This window comes from Garra rufa, chromosome 22 (genome assembly GCF_049309525.1).
Source record: "Garra rufa chromosome 22, GarRuf1.0, whole genome shotgun sequence".
Taxonomy (NCBI): Eukaryota; Metazoa; Chordata; class Actinopteri; order Cypriniformes; family Cyprinidae; genus Garra; species Garra rufa.
In genome coordinates this window covers 37,244,100-37,258,880 of record NC_133382.1, presented here as the reverse complement: position 1 = coordinate 37,258,880, position 14,781 = coordinate 37,244,100, and the positions used below count along the sequence as shown (strand labels likewise).

The 14,781-nt window shown below is 34.5% G+C and overlaps 1 protein-coding gene across 1 annotated transcript; it reads left to right on the top strand.

Annotated features, from left to right (window-relative positions):
* LOC141297523 (dedicator of cytokinesis protein 1-like) lies at window positions 1-14,136 on the top strand. The gene is made up of 9 exons (XM_073827946.1): window positions 1-90; window positions 1,696-1,800; window positions 5,289-5,430; window positions 5,520-5,601; window positions 9,252-9,336; window positions 9,762-9,848; window positions 11,537-11,713; window positions 12,798-12,881; window positions 14,095-14,136. The coding sequence occupies exons 1-9, from the start codon at window positions 1-3 to the stop codon at window positions 14,134-14,136; spliced, it is 894 nt and encodes a 297-aa protein (XP_073684047.1).
* Window positions 14,137-14,781: the final 645 nt, after the last annotated feature.

Sequence of the window (14,781 nt, the reverse complement as noted above, 5' to 3'; positions counted from 1 at the left end):
ATGTGGGAGGAGGCCATTATCCTGGGGAAGGAGTTAGCCGAACAGTACGAGAACGAGATGTTTGACTTTGAGCAGCTCAGCGCTTTACTGGTACGTACTAACTTTCTCTGTCAAGGTTTTGCAATGAAATAAACAATTAATGAGTTGCTCAAACTGTTAAAGTTCACCAAAGTAGCTAAATTGGTGTAATATAAATGATTAGAGGGGTTTAATGAGTTTCTGCATTTTGTTCATTAGTGCAGTTTTGTCTAATTGGCAGCAAATGACACATTGATCCATTCAGGCACAAACAACGATTGTAGTCTGATTTTATTTTTTTGCACAGTACTGAATGAAAGTTTGGGACTGACTTTTATTTGAACCCTTCACATCTTATTTTTAGCTTAATTTATTCCCAAATGTATTTCAATTTCACTTTGCTGCTCAAATCTAACGTTTTTAAGGTTGGTAAAAAATAAGAAAAAATCATCTAAATATTTATTTAATAAATACATTTATAGTTGATTTAATTATCTTATTAAGGTAAATTATTCAATTATTATTTTATTTTTAGCTTCTTGTTTGCAAGGTTGGTAAAAAAAAAATCATCTAAATATTTATTTAATAAATAAATAAATTTATTTATATTTAATTCAATTATATTATTAAGGTAAATTATTAAATTATTTTTATTATTATTATTTTGGCTTCTCTTATTCCCAAATGTATTTCAGTTTCACTTTGCTGCTCAAATCCAACGCTTTTAAGGTTGTTAAAAAAATAAAATAACCAAAAATCATATAAATATTTATTTAATAAATTAATTATTTTATATTTAATTCAGTTATATTATTAAGGTAAATTATTCAATCATTATAATTTGTTTTATTTTTTAGATTCTCTTATTCCCAAATGTATTTCAGTTTCACTTTGCTACTCAAATCCAATGGTTTCAAGGTAGTTAAAAAATAAAATAACCAAAAATCATCTAAATATTTGTTTAATAAATTAAATTTTATTATATTATTAAGGTAAATTATTCAATTTTTGTATTTGTTTTATATATTCTTTTTAGCTTCTCTCTCTCTCTCCCAAATGTATTTCAGTTTTACTTTGCTGCTCAAATCCAACGTTTTTAAGGTTGTTAAAAAATAACCAAAAATCATCTGAATATTTATTTAATAGATTAATAAATTAATGTATATTTAATTCAGTTATATTATTAAGGTAAATTATTTAATTATTAATGTATGCTTTATTTATATATGTTTTAGATTCTCTTATTCCCAAATGTTTGTCAATTTCACTTTGCTGCTCAAATCCATTTTTTAAGGTTGTTAAAAAATAAAATAACAAAAAAATAATCTAAATATTTATTTAGTTAATTAGTTTATATTTAATTTAATTATATTATTAAGGTAAATTATTCAATTATTATCATTATTTATTTATTTTTTAGCTTCTCTTATTCCCAAATATATTTCAATTCCACTTTGCCGCTCAAATCCAGTGTTTCTATGATTGTTACAAAATTGTAAAACAACCAAAAATCATCTCAATATTTATTAAATATTTATTTATTACTTGTTTGTTTGTTTTTTTATATATGTATGTATGAATATGTATTCATTTAGCAGAAAATGTATTTATGGTCATTACATATTGTTTGTAATTGAGCCGTTCAGCACCAATCATCTGATCGTCTCTATTTCTCAGAGGAAGCAAGCTCAGTTTTATGAGAACATCGTGAAAGTGATCAGACCAAAGCCGGACTACTTCGCCGTAGGTTATTACGGCCTGGGCTTCCCCTCGTTCCTGCGGGTGAGAATTTCTCTTATAATCCTGAATCTTTCATATTTTACCATCACCATGGAGATGTCTGTTTCTTTGTGTAAGTGCAGTGCATTGTGAATTTGTCTGATATATTTACAAAGGCCTAGAAATCAATTACTGGTGTCTTTGTGTGGCCTCTCCAAACCCATCAACAGCTGTCCTCACTACTGCACAAGCCGCCTTCATTCAGATACAGGCTTTTTCATCTTCCAGGGGTTGATTTTTAGTAAAACTTACAGATTTATTTTCCTTTTGATATAGGAAGGTCAATTTTTACCATCCCTTGATCATTATACTTTTCAAATACCTGTTGTGTATTGATTCTGTCAAGACATAGACTTTAATTAAAAATGTGACATGTTTCAGTTCCACATTCAGTGTTTTTAACATTGGTTAAAAGTTACAAAATAACCAAAAAACATCTCAATATCTATTTAATATTTATTTATTAAATTGTTTGTCAAATTCTGTTATATTGCTTATTTCGAGTATTCAATTATTATTAATATTTTCTTTTATTCAAAAATGTATTTCAATTCCACTTTGCTGCTTAAATCCAATATTTTTTAAAAAGTAAAATAAACCAAAATTCATCTCAATATTTATTTAGTAAATTATTTATATTCAATTCAATTATATTATTAAGGTAAATTATTCAATTATTATTTTTATTATTTTTAGCTTCTTTTATTCCAAAATGTATGTCAGTTTCACTTTGCTGCTTAAATCCAATATTTTTAAGGTTGGTAAAAAATAAAATAACCAAAAATATTCTCAATATTTATAAAATGTATTATTTATATTCAATTTACTTTTATTATTCAGGTAAATGTTCAATTATTATTTTTATTTTTAGCTTCTATTATTTCCAAATATATTTCAGTTTCACTTTGCTGCTTAAATCCAATGTTTTTAAGGTTGGTAAAAAAAAAAAAAAAAAAATAACCAAAAATATCTCAATATTTATTTAGTAAATTAATGAATTTACTACGTTAGGTAAATTATTCAATTCTTTTTTTTTTCCAAATCTATTTCAATTTCGCTTTACTGCTTAAATCCATTTTAAGGTTGTTAAAAAATAAAATAACCAAAATCATCTCAATATTTTTTAGTAAATTAATTAATGAATTTATTTATATTTAATTCAATTATATTATTAAAGTAAATTATTCTATTATTTTATTTTTAGCTTATTTTATTCCCAAATGTATTTCAGTTTCACTTTGCTGTTCAAATGCAATGTTTTTAAGGTTGTTAAAAAATAAAATAACCAAAAATCATCTCAATATTTATTTAGTAAATTAATTAAATAATTTATATTTAATTCAATTATTTTATTAAGGTCAATTATTTAATTATTTTTTTTTAGCTTCTCTTATTCCCAAATGTATTTCAATTCCACTTTGCTGCTCAAATCCAGTGTTTCTATGATTATAAAAAATTATAAAATAAACCAAAATATTTATTAAATATTTATTTATAAAAATTAATTAATGTATTTATTTATATTCAGTATAATTTTATTATTCCAGTAAATATTCAATTATTATTTTTATTTTTAGCTTATTTTATTCCCAAATATATTTCAGTTCCACTTTGCTGCTTAAATCCAATGTTCCAAGATGGTAAAATTATTTTTATTTAATTAGTTAATTCTGTTCAATTATATTGTTCAAGTAAATTTGTCAGTTATTATTATTAGCTTCTTTTATTCCCAAATGCATTTAAATTTCACTTTGCTGCTCAAATCCAATGTTTTTAAGGTTATTAAAAATTATAAAATAACCAAAATCTCCTCAATATTTATTAAATATTTATTTAATCAATCAATTAATTTATTTCTATTTAATTCAATATATTAATCAGGTAAATGTATTCCCAAATGTACTGTAAAATGTAGTTTCATTTTGCTGCTCAAATCCAACATTTCAAAGGTTGTTTAATGACTTTTCACTGTGCCATTGACAGACTCTCATCTAAATTCTCATATTTGAAACCAAAACGATGGCATAGTAATCAAATGAAGTACAATCAAAGCTTAAGTGCAATAAAGATAGAAAGTTGATTAAGTATGAAGGTCAGTGAAAAAATGTTCTGTATTCTCCATTTTTTCCCTGTCACTGATGATGAAACAGAATCATTCACCTTCCACCAATCGTGCATGTGTTTAAGCCTGTGGTGGTGGCACTGAATGGCCTCAGATATATTTGTAATTCTTTTAATACTCTTCCAGCCGCCTGCAGTCACGCGTCTCCCACCAGCCATCCTGGGAACAAAAAAATAAATCGGCATCTAAAGGCCAGTCGCCTCCTGCTAGTGTTGACATGTTGCTCCGTGGAGAGAAGCTTTGCCTTTTGAAACACGAAACGTCTCGCAATCTCCTCTCCCTCCTTAAAGTGGCGCTTTTGTATGCGTGTGGAGTCGTGCGAAACACTGCCGGTTTATTCCGGCTTGCTTGGAATCACCGGCGGTGTGAAAACACCCGTCGAGAGCACAGTGCAATTTGTCACCTTATCGCTCAAAGCAGATTTGAAAACGGCCCTGGGCATATTTCACCTCCAGCTCACATTTCACTAATTGAGCAGCTGAAATATGTTTGTGCATGCAGGGAGTGTGTATGTATGTGTGCACATGCATCTCTCAGCTTGTTTTCAGATCGAACACTATCACGCTGCTTTGTCCTATTGTGAAATATTAAATGTGAGCATGCATTTGTTCAATAATAAACACTTCAATTCCTTGCACATTGGCAATTTGGTATCCCGTTCCCGCGCTGTCCCTCTCGCTGTGATATTTCTCAGCGTGTGTGTGGGAGTTTGTGTGCACAATAGTTGTTCGCGCAGACGCCTGCGAATGGAAACATATTGACGCTGTTGTAGGTGGGCGCAGATGATTGACGGTGTCTTTATGGGAATGTGCAATAATTGAGCGTTTCCAGACTGCCAAACACATCTGAATTACAGCCGCGCTGGCCATTTTAAGATTCAACATTCAAACTCTAAGAAATACAGAATGAGCTTCTCTGAGTGATGAGATGAGTCATTTTACTGATTGTTGTTGAATCCCAACACACTACCAAGTGTTTCACTAACTTCCAATGAAGTATTTAATAAGTTGGCTTGAGAAAGCCAACTTACTGAAATGCTATTTAAACTTACAGTTAAAAAAAATAAAATGTCTGTGACCCTGAGATGCTCTAGAAAAAGTATTTAAATGTTTTTACTTCTGTCTTGTTTTTCCATGTAGATGCTGCTGTTTTAATTCATATCTGGATGTGTTAGTACTCATCTGTGGCCTTTGATTATTACTTTGTGTATTTATTCAATCCGATGTGTTAATTACATTTTTTTAGAAACTGTGATGCTTTGAAATTCATACCTGCTAATAATATTCATAGATTAGGATGGTGAGTGCAGAAAAGTTGTCAAAATAAATCAGAAACGGAAAATGAGACGGTCAGTTTGGTGTTTTTCCAGAACAAGATGTTCATCTATCGGGGGAAGGAGTATGAGAGGCGGGAGGACTTTGAGGCCAGACTGCTCACTCAGTTCCCCAACGCTGAGAAGATGAAGACCACAACTCCTCCCAGCGAGGACATCAGGGGCTCCTCTGGACAGTGTATCCTTCAGCTGATAACAAAACAAATGTGTTTTGACTTCAGATCTCTAAATTGTCACTGTTATTGTTTCTTAGTTTGGTTCCTACAGACATTCAGTGTTTCACAGTGAAGCCCATCCTAGAACTGCCACCAAAGTTCCAGAACAAACCTGTATCAGAGCAGATCGTGAGGTAAGGGACTCTGTCCATCTGTCTGTCTATCTGTCCATCCATTTGTCTATACATCCATCTGTTTTCCTGTTCATCTATCCATCTTTCTGTCTATCCTGCTGCCCGGCAATCCATCTGTCTGTCCGTCCAACCATCCATCTGTCTGTCCATCCGTCTGTCTGCTTGTCTGTCTGCCATCCATCCAACTATATATCTATTAGTCTATCCCTCTGTCTGTTCATCCATCTATTCATCTATCTGTTTGTCTATCCATCTGCCCATCTATCCATTCATCTATCTGTTCTTCTATTCGTCTGCCCATCCATCAATCTGTCTGTCCATCTGTATGTCTGTCTGTCTGTTTGTTTTTCTGTCTGCCTGTCCGTCTGTCTGTCATCCATCTGTCAGTGTATCTATCTGCCCATCTCTCTCTCCATCTGTCTGTATATCTATTATTGACCTGTCCATCTATCCATCTGTCTCTGTCTATCTATCCCTCTACCCATCCGTCCATCTGTCCATCTACCTCTGTTCATTCGTCCATCATCCATCCATTCATCTACCTATCTGTTCATCCGTCTGTCATCCATCCATCCATCCATTAGTCCATCTGTATGTCTGTCCATCCGTCCGTCCGTTTATCCATCCATCTCTCCATCCATTTGTCCGGTCTATCTGTCTGTCATCCATCCCTCTGTCCATCCATCCATCTGTCTGTCCATCTATCATCAACCTATCCATCCATCCATCTGTCTGTCCATCTATCATCAACCTATCCATCCATCTGTCTGTCCATCCGTATGTCTCTCTGTCTATCCGTTCGCCTGTCTGTCCATCTGTCTGTCCATCTGTCTGTCCATCCATCCATCTGTCCGTCCATCCATCTGTCTGTCCGTCTGTCCATCCATCCATCTGTCTATCGTCCATCCATCCTTCGTCTATCCATTCATCTATCTCTCCGTCCATCTGTCTGTCCGCCTGTCTGCCTTGTCTATCTGTCCATCCGTTCCAATTACTTATCTGTCTGTCCGTCCGTCCATCCGTCCGTCTATCCATCCATCTATCTCTCCGTCCATCTGTCTGTCCGTCTATCTGTCTGGTCTATCTGTCTGTCCGTCCGTCTGTCCGTCCGTCCGTCCATCATCCATCTATCCATCCATGCATATATCTGTCTATCCCTCAGCCGTCCATCCATCTGTCTGTCCATCTATCGTTGACCTATCATCTGTCTGTCCATCTGTATGTCTCTCCGACTGTCCGTCCACCTGTCTGTCCATCTATCTATCTGTCCATTCATCCATCCATCTGTCAGTCCATCCATACATCCATCTATCTGTCTGTCCGTTTCTCCATACATCTACCTATCTGTCCGTCCATCCGTCGTTTATCCATCCATCGTTTATCCATCCATCTACCTCTGTCCATCTATCTATCTATCTGTCTGTCTGTCTGTGGTTTTATCAGTCGTTCTAATTATCCTTCTATCGATTATTCTGTTGTTCTGTCTTTGTTCTGTCTCTTCTGTTTGGTTGTCTGCCTGTTGTTCTATCTCTCTGTCTATCTATCGATCATTCAGTTGTTCTGTTTAATCTATCTGTCTGTATTTTGTTCTAATCTGTCTATTTGTAACATTATTTGTTCTATTTTTTTCCACCTGTCTGCCTGTCTGCTGACCTGTGTGTGTGTGTGCACATGTGTGTGTTTGTGTGTGTTTGCATGTGATGGGTCAGTAAACCGGCGGGCAGGTCTCTGGGATTTGTGTGTTTCAGAGCGACTCACCCAGCTGATTAAAATGGAAATGTGCAGTGAGCAAACAGTTTTTGACCTTACTACACTCCTCTGTGCTTTAATAAATCACACGCACACACACACGCACCTGCAGCGGAAGCATAATTCTGTTTCAGGCTAAATTCAGTGCCACGGGGTAAACAGCACCGTTATCACCGATCTTGATAAAGCGTCAGAGGCGGCTTACCGCAGCCAATCAGAGCCGCCAGTGAGCATGAAAAGCAATTAAAACTCACTATTTACCCACAATCCTGAGTAAATAAGCATCAGAGCCAAAGGTCACATGACAGGATGTGATTTCTATGAGCTTACTAGAGCGTGAACGAATAGAGGAGCTTAAGGGGTGGGTAACTTCAGTGATTGAATGTTGGCCTGATCTCCCATGTCACAGTTGAGGTTTATTTGTGCGTCTCTCCTCTCGTGCCCCGGGCTGGATCTCTCTCCCCTGCAGCTAATACATTTGTAAATATTGTAATTGGTTATCTGTGTCGTTTTCAATCCGATTTAAATTTGTTCATTGCCCAGTCCAGAGGCACGATTCTAGGCATGCTAATTTAGGTGTGTTGCACAAACCTGGCTGCAACTGGAATATTCAGAATTGGATTTTAGTGAATTTGTGCACTGAGAAGGTCAAATAGTTTCAATGTTCACCTTAATCCCTTTCTTTCTTTGGCTTTTCATTAGCAAAACAGACATTTTATTAACTCAAAAGTTTCACATAGCCAAATCTTTGACTAAAAAGCTATAGTTCTGATCTATTAAAGCTTGTTCAGACCAAGAACTGACAAAAAGAGACTAATATGTAAAGCAACCAAGTAAAGTTTATTTAAAATGCATGACATTATACATTCTAGATGGGCTGTTAAAGGGATAGTTCACCCTAAAACTTTCTTTGTGAAATCACAGAAGATTAAGAAATTTAGTAAACAACCAGTTTTGGCTTCCATTAAATAAAAACACCCTCAAAACACCTCCCTTTATGTTCCACAGAAGAATGACATGAGAGTGAGTAAATGACTGATTTTTTATTCTTGAGTCACTGTTCCTTTATTTTTTTTTTACTGATTCATTCAGTGATTCTTTATGTAGGTGTTGAACAGTACGTGAATTTAAGTATTGTTGTTATGCAGTTGTGCATTCAGAAATCAGAAATAGTCTATAAGCTGCTCCATTGAATCATTTTCTCAACAGAAGCACCGCTGAAATTAGCTTTATTATCTTGTATTATAATTCAAATGTCTGCAGATCTACAGAGGGATTTAAAAGATAGTAATTTGAAGCTTTTTCTCCAGAAATGACAACAAAGCATATCTATTTTTCTTCGTTTTGTCAAACGTTAAATTGGCAAAAATAAATTAAGCATGAGTTTCACATGCACTACTGGGAAAACTACTGATCCGTTTTGTTCAATGTGTACAAAGCACTGCATTTCAAACTGGCTACGCACAACTGGTGTCATGTTAATTGTGTATAGTTGTCAGTCATTCACACTCGCTCATCTCTCACTCAGCGTCTTTCAAACAAAGTGCAATGTTTCATTCAGTGGCAGGCATATTTGTTCAGTAAGTTTGTCTAATCAATGATACGCACTTTCTCAGGCAGCACTATAAAGCTGTGTAGTCGGGTTACAGTCAGTCTTTAAATGCAGGAAATCTACAAAGCTTTACAAAGACACAAAATTGAAAAATGTACACAATGTTTCACACAATGTCCAATGTTTATATTTCCTCTTTTCAAGAACGTCCTTGATGACGCACAACTTGTTTCTTATTCACTGTGTACTGCTTTTAGCAGCAAGCACATGCATCTCCAGCCTCTTGACCCAATGCAACCCTCTCAGAACCACTAAACGCCCTGAGAATCATTCACTTTTTGTTTTTCAGCTTTTACACCGTAAACGAAGTCCAGAAATTCCAGTATTCGAGGCCGGTCCGGAAAGGAGAGAAAGATCCAGACAATGAGTTCGCTGTGAGTTTCCTTTCGCTTTTCAATGACTAAAGCATTTCTCCTTTTGTTATTTCACTCAGTGCATGTGTAAAGTGCTCTGCAGTTTCGCATTTAGAAGAACTCAGAACTGTTTTTCTAATGGCCGTTTGTCTAAAAACCTTTTAAGATGGCTTCACACTGAGTTATTACAGCGAGATGTCAAACCTGAGAACACGGCACCATTATACTAAAATATAAAGTCTGTCCCACCTCCACAGCCTCCGCTTACATCTGCTATTGGTAAACATCCATTAAAATCCACTAAATGGAGGCTTAAATTGTAGAAAAAAGCATGCAGGAATAAATTGTGGCCACTCTTTACCTGAAATGTGGCCCTTTGCTAAAAGCTTTCATTCTGCTAACTGTTCACTTAATGTTTTGCTCAATTTTTCCCATTCTTCCAAAAGAACATGTGGATTGAAAGAACAACTTATGTAACCGCCTATAAGCTGCCTGGCATCCTGCGCTGGTTTGAAGTGTTGTCTGTCTCAGCGGTGAGTACTACAGCTTTAAAATCCGCAATGGTTCATTATATCATAAATTCTTGTGTTTTTTTTTTTTTTTGATGGTTTGAAGAAAAAAAATTGAGCAGCCTTCACCTGTCTCACTTTACCTCGAATAAACTCTGATACAGTAGATTTGACCTGTCTCACCGTCTTCTACAATATAAGTAGACTTAGCCTGTCTTACTCTCACCATATGACCCATGGGCATTTATTGAAGGCTAAAGAAGCTCCAAAATGTCCATGTTGTAGCACCAACTTCTCCATAATGTTATGAGACAATCATTAAGCACAAGCTCGTTAGCCAGAGTTTAAAGTCCAAAGCACAAGAAAAATCTGTGCTTAAACAGCGTAATGCGAATCATTCATAAATCTGCTGCTCTCAGCAAAAAGTAGTACTGAGGTCTTGTGGGTTTCCGCCAAAATAAAAAAAAATAAAAAAAACATTCATAAATGTTAGCATTTAATTTTACTGTTGTTCTGTAAAATAAAATAGAAAAGTAAGACAAAAATAATGATAACAATCATTACAACAGCTCTGTTAATACATTTATTATAACATTCTCCTTTGCTCAGCAAGGCTGCATTTATTAGCACTTTTAAAAACACATGCCTATATCAAAAAGGGGGTCTTAAAAATGGCCAAAGAATATTATTTTACTAACTTATTAATTGAAAGTTAAACTGTTATGCTTTGTTGGCTATAATGTCTACTGGAATAAGTACATATTTTATTTTAAATTGTTATTTTGTAATTGATTTTTTTTTTTTAAGACAAAACTGTAAAAAGCACGTTTTGGCTATTCATGCAATGGTGAAAACACACACACACACACACACACAAAAGTACGTTTGGTGATCGTCTTTGGCCCAGTGTTTAATTTAGTTTGGCTTCGGCCAAGAATTTTCATTTTGGTGCATCCCTAGTATTACTGAAAATGAAGTGTCTTTTAAAAGCAAAATAAAAATAAACCTGTCTCACTCTCATCACACTCCATTATAGTAGACGTGACCTGTCTAACTCTCTATTTCCATCATGCTATTCTGATCGTGTCGTCCTGAATCCATCCTGCACCGAGGGAATCGTGGTTACGTGTGCTGGCACGCCGCATGCAGAAATTTGACTGTCGAGAGGCTCTAGCATCATGTGATACCCAGACTGCATGCCCTGGTGTTTATCCGTTCTAATTTGCACCGTCTCTTTTTAGCTCTCCTTCTCACCGTCTCGGCGCACGCTCCGATGCGATTGTTTTCTCTGGCGCTTCACGTGTGTTTTCGTTCTCATTAGCCTCCCTGGCACGAGTTTCCCGAGATAGACACATCAGAGCGCCTGTCTCTCACATTGATTTCAGATCCTGTCACAGATGCATTACAAGAGCCAGATAGTCGACAAGAACATGTTAACCCATTCATTAGTACATCAGTAAACGGTTCAGTGTTGAATATACCACATTATTTGACTTGAAAACCTGCTCTTGTTGTTTTGCTGCTCATTAGCAGAGTTTATTTGTTGGATTGCAACTTTGGTTGTTGCGTAACAGCAATGTGTTAGACAGCTGGTTAAAGTAAGAGCCATCGTGTGCCGCTTTGCCTAATAAATATGTGTAAATTTATTCAGCTTGTTTACTTTTTATGAAATCAACTTTTGGTATATAAATGTTTTTGTCTTCTGTATGCAGGAGGAAATCAGTCCGCTGGAAAATGCTATGGAGACAATGCAACTGACCAATGAGAAAATCAACAACATGGTCCAACGCCACTTAAACGACTCTAGCCTTCCCATCAACCCCCTCTCTATGCTTCTCAACGGCATCGTGGACCCAGCTGTCATGGGTGGCTTTGCTAATTATGAGAAGGTATGAGATTATTCTGGTAATTATTGCTAAATTGTGTCACGGCACAAAGATAAACACAGTGAAGCAACATAAGTAGATTGTATAAACTACATTAACCATTCGAGATAATAAAAGCCATCCTTTATACTCATCAAAGCTGCATTTGTGTAATCAAAAACACTAACATTTTGGCATATAATCAGTCAGTCCCAAAAATATATACAAAACCTGTGCAAATGGAAAGAAATCAAGTTGGTAAAAAGATTGAATTTAATATTTTATACGAAATAAAACATAATGAGAGATTTACAAGCAATTTTTTTGTTGGCAGTAAGCAATTTTTGACCTAAGATATAAGAAGTGTAAGAGGCCGTTCACACAGAATGCTTTTTTCCATTGTAATGCACTACTTCTGATGTTTTTCTGTGTAAACGCACACTAGACAGATGTGTATGACCACCAGTGTTGCCAAGTTTGTGGTTTTCCTGCAGAATTTGACTACATTAAAACTGTTGCCACCGGATGTTTTTTGTGTCCATGGGTTGAAAATAGCCTCAATAATGTGCTATTTAGCCCCTAGAGTGCGGAAAAACATGTATTTTTTACTTAAAACAGGGCTAGTTTTGAGTAGCAAGTAAATAGGTTTTGTTGAGAAAACCTGGCAACCCTGTAAAATATTTTTGCAACTCAAAATAGCTGTTTTCTATTTGAATATCTTTATAAATTTAATTTATTTCTGTGATGCAAAGCTGAATTTTCAGCATCACTCGTCTTTAGTGTTACATGATCTTTCAGAAATCATTCTAATGTGATGATTTGCTCCTCAAGACAAAATTCTGATAATTATTCATTTTGGAAACAGTCGTGCTGCTCAATATCTTGGTGCTTGGTGCAATATATTGGTCCTTTCTTTCAGGATTCTTTCAATCACTGTTCATCAACAAGAAAGTTAAAAAAAAAGAATAGAACAAAATATAAATATTTTTTGACATTATAAATGTCTTTACTGTCACTTTTAATCAATTTAATGCATCCTTGCTGAATAAAAGTATTACTTTTAAAGGCAAATCTTTAAAACTTATATTTGTTGTTTTATCATCTATAGGCTTTTTTCACTGAGAAATACATCCAGGAACATTCAAATGACCAGGAGAAGATTGAAAAACTAAAGGATCTGATTGCCTGGCAGGTAAGGGTGTAATCATGCCTGTTTATACAAAAGTACTGGGTGATAAATTGAATATTCATGAGGTATTTGTCATGATTTTGCTGGTGTTATAAAGTTAAACTATTTTAAATACTTTTTTTTTTTTTTTCAAAGAATAAGTTTTCCAACAGCTTGCTCATAAGTGGAATCATTTTTGATTTCTGTGCCGTTGTCTTTGGTAAATATAATGCATTTTTGCAAATCGATTCAAGCTGTCCTTACTCAAAGAAATGATTCAAAAAGTAAAACTCTGTATATAACTTACGTTTTCATAACCAGCATGCACGATGTGAGATCACAGTCCTTCAGAAGATCTTAAAGCATCTGTCATGCAGTATAAATATCCAGCGTGAGGTTTTATTTAAAGCAAAGTCTCCTGGGGATTCACTGTTGTACATCCACATGTTGGGTGAAGCAGCACGTGGCTGGTGCTGCAAACTGACTTTATCATCAAATCTGAAGGCTTTTATCTCTCTGTACTCAAAGCATTGATCCCCCTGCTGTCTTGCCCATGAGATTGTGTATGTGTGCAAGATAGAGATCTACAAAAGATGATCTTAACGCTGATGAAGCTTAATTTAAAGCCGTTTAGTGAGAAATGCATCCTATGCCAAAGACAAATAAGTTTTATCTCTCTGTAAACAACATCTGCTGTGTGTCATACAACATAAGAACCAGTTGCTCGCTGATGGCTCTTTGATTCTTTTTTTTTTTAAGAATTAACTCTTCAGCTGTGCTGAAAATCCTTAAGCATTCCAGGCCAAAAATGAGTGGCCTTTTCTCTCGGTATGCTATATTATCAAAGATGTGATCTTTTTTATCAACTTGTTTTCTTTCATCAGCACAGCTTTTTTGCCTTGCTAAAATGAGACTATACACCACAGTTTCTGAGTCAAAAAGCATTATTTGTGGATAATTCTGGCAATATTCGTTTTAAAACAGAAATCAGTGAGGCCTATGATCCTATGGTCAGTCCCAAAAATAAATACAAAGCCTGTGCAAATGGAAAAAAATCGAGTTGATAAAGAGATTGTATCCAATATTTTGTAAGAAATAAAACATAATGAAAGATTTACAAGCAATTTTTGACCTGTATTTTTACATGAATGACCACCAGTGTTGCCATGTTTGTGGTTTTCCCGCAGAATTGCACTACTTTAAAACTGTTGCCACTGGATGTTTTTTGTGTCCGCAGGTTGAAGCAGCCCCAATAGCATATTTAGCCTATGGAGTGTGAAAAAACATGAATTTTTTTTTTTTTTTTTTTTTTTTTTTTTTTATAAACGGGGCTAGTTTTTAGTAGCAAGTGGGCAGGTTTTGTTAAGAAAACCTAGCAACTCTGATAACTGTTGCTCTGAGAATAAAGTCAAAATATTATAACTTCAATTGCTATGATTTAATTCTCGTAATTTAGTTATTTTTTTCTTGAAATTTCAACTTTATTCTCGCAGTTTCAACTTTATTCTTGAAACAATTTGACTTTATTCTGTTAACATTTCAACTTTATTTTCAAAACATTTCAACTTTATTCTCTTAATTTCGACTTTATTCTCGAAACATTTCGACTTTATTCTTAAAACATTTAAACTTTATTCTCAAAACATTTCGACTTTATTCTCAAAACATTTCGACTTTATTCTCAAAACATTTCGACTTTATTCTCAAAACATTTCGACTTTATTCTCAAAACATTTCAACCTTTTTCTCAAAACATTTCGACTGTATTCTCTTAATTTCAACTTTATTCTCAAAACATTTCAACTTTATTCTCAAAACATTTCAACTTTATTTTCAAAACATTTCAACTTTATTCTCTTAATTTCGACTTTATTTTCAAAACATTTCGACTTTATTCTTAAAACATTTCGACTTTATTCTCGAA

Excerpts from the sequence above, each read along its gene's own strand:
- LOC141297523 (XM_073827946.1), top strand. The coding sequence starts at position 1 with ATGTGGGAGGAGGCCATTATCCTGGGGAAGGAGTTAGCCGAACAGTAC. Across the intron at positions 5,602-9,251 it reads GTATCAGAGCAGATCGTGAG|CTTTTACACCGTAAACGAAG; the intron begins GTAAGGGACTCT and ends TTTGTTTTTCAG. Across the intron at positions 9,849-11,536 it reads AAGTGTTGTCTGTCTCAGCG|GAGGAAATCAGTCCGCTGGA; the intron begins GTGAGTACTACA and ends TTCTGTATGCAG.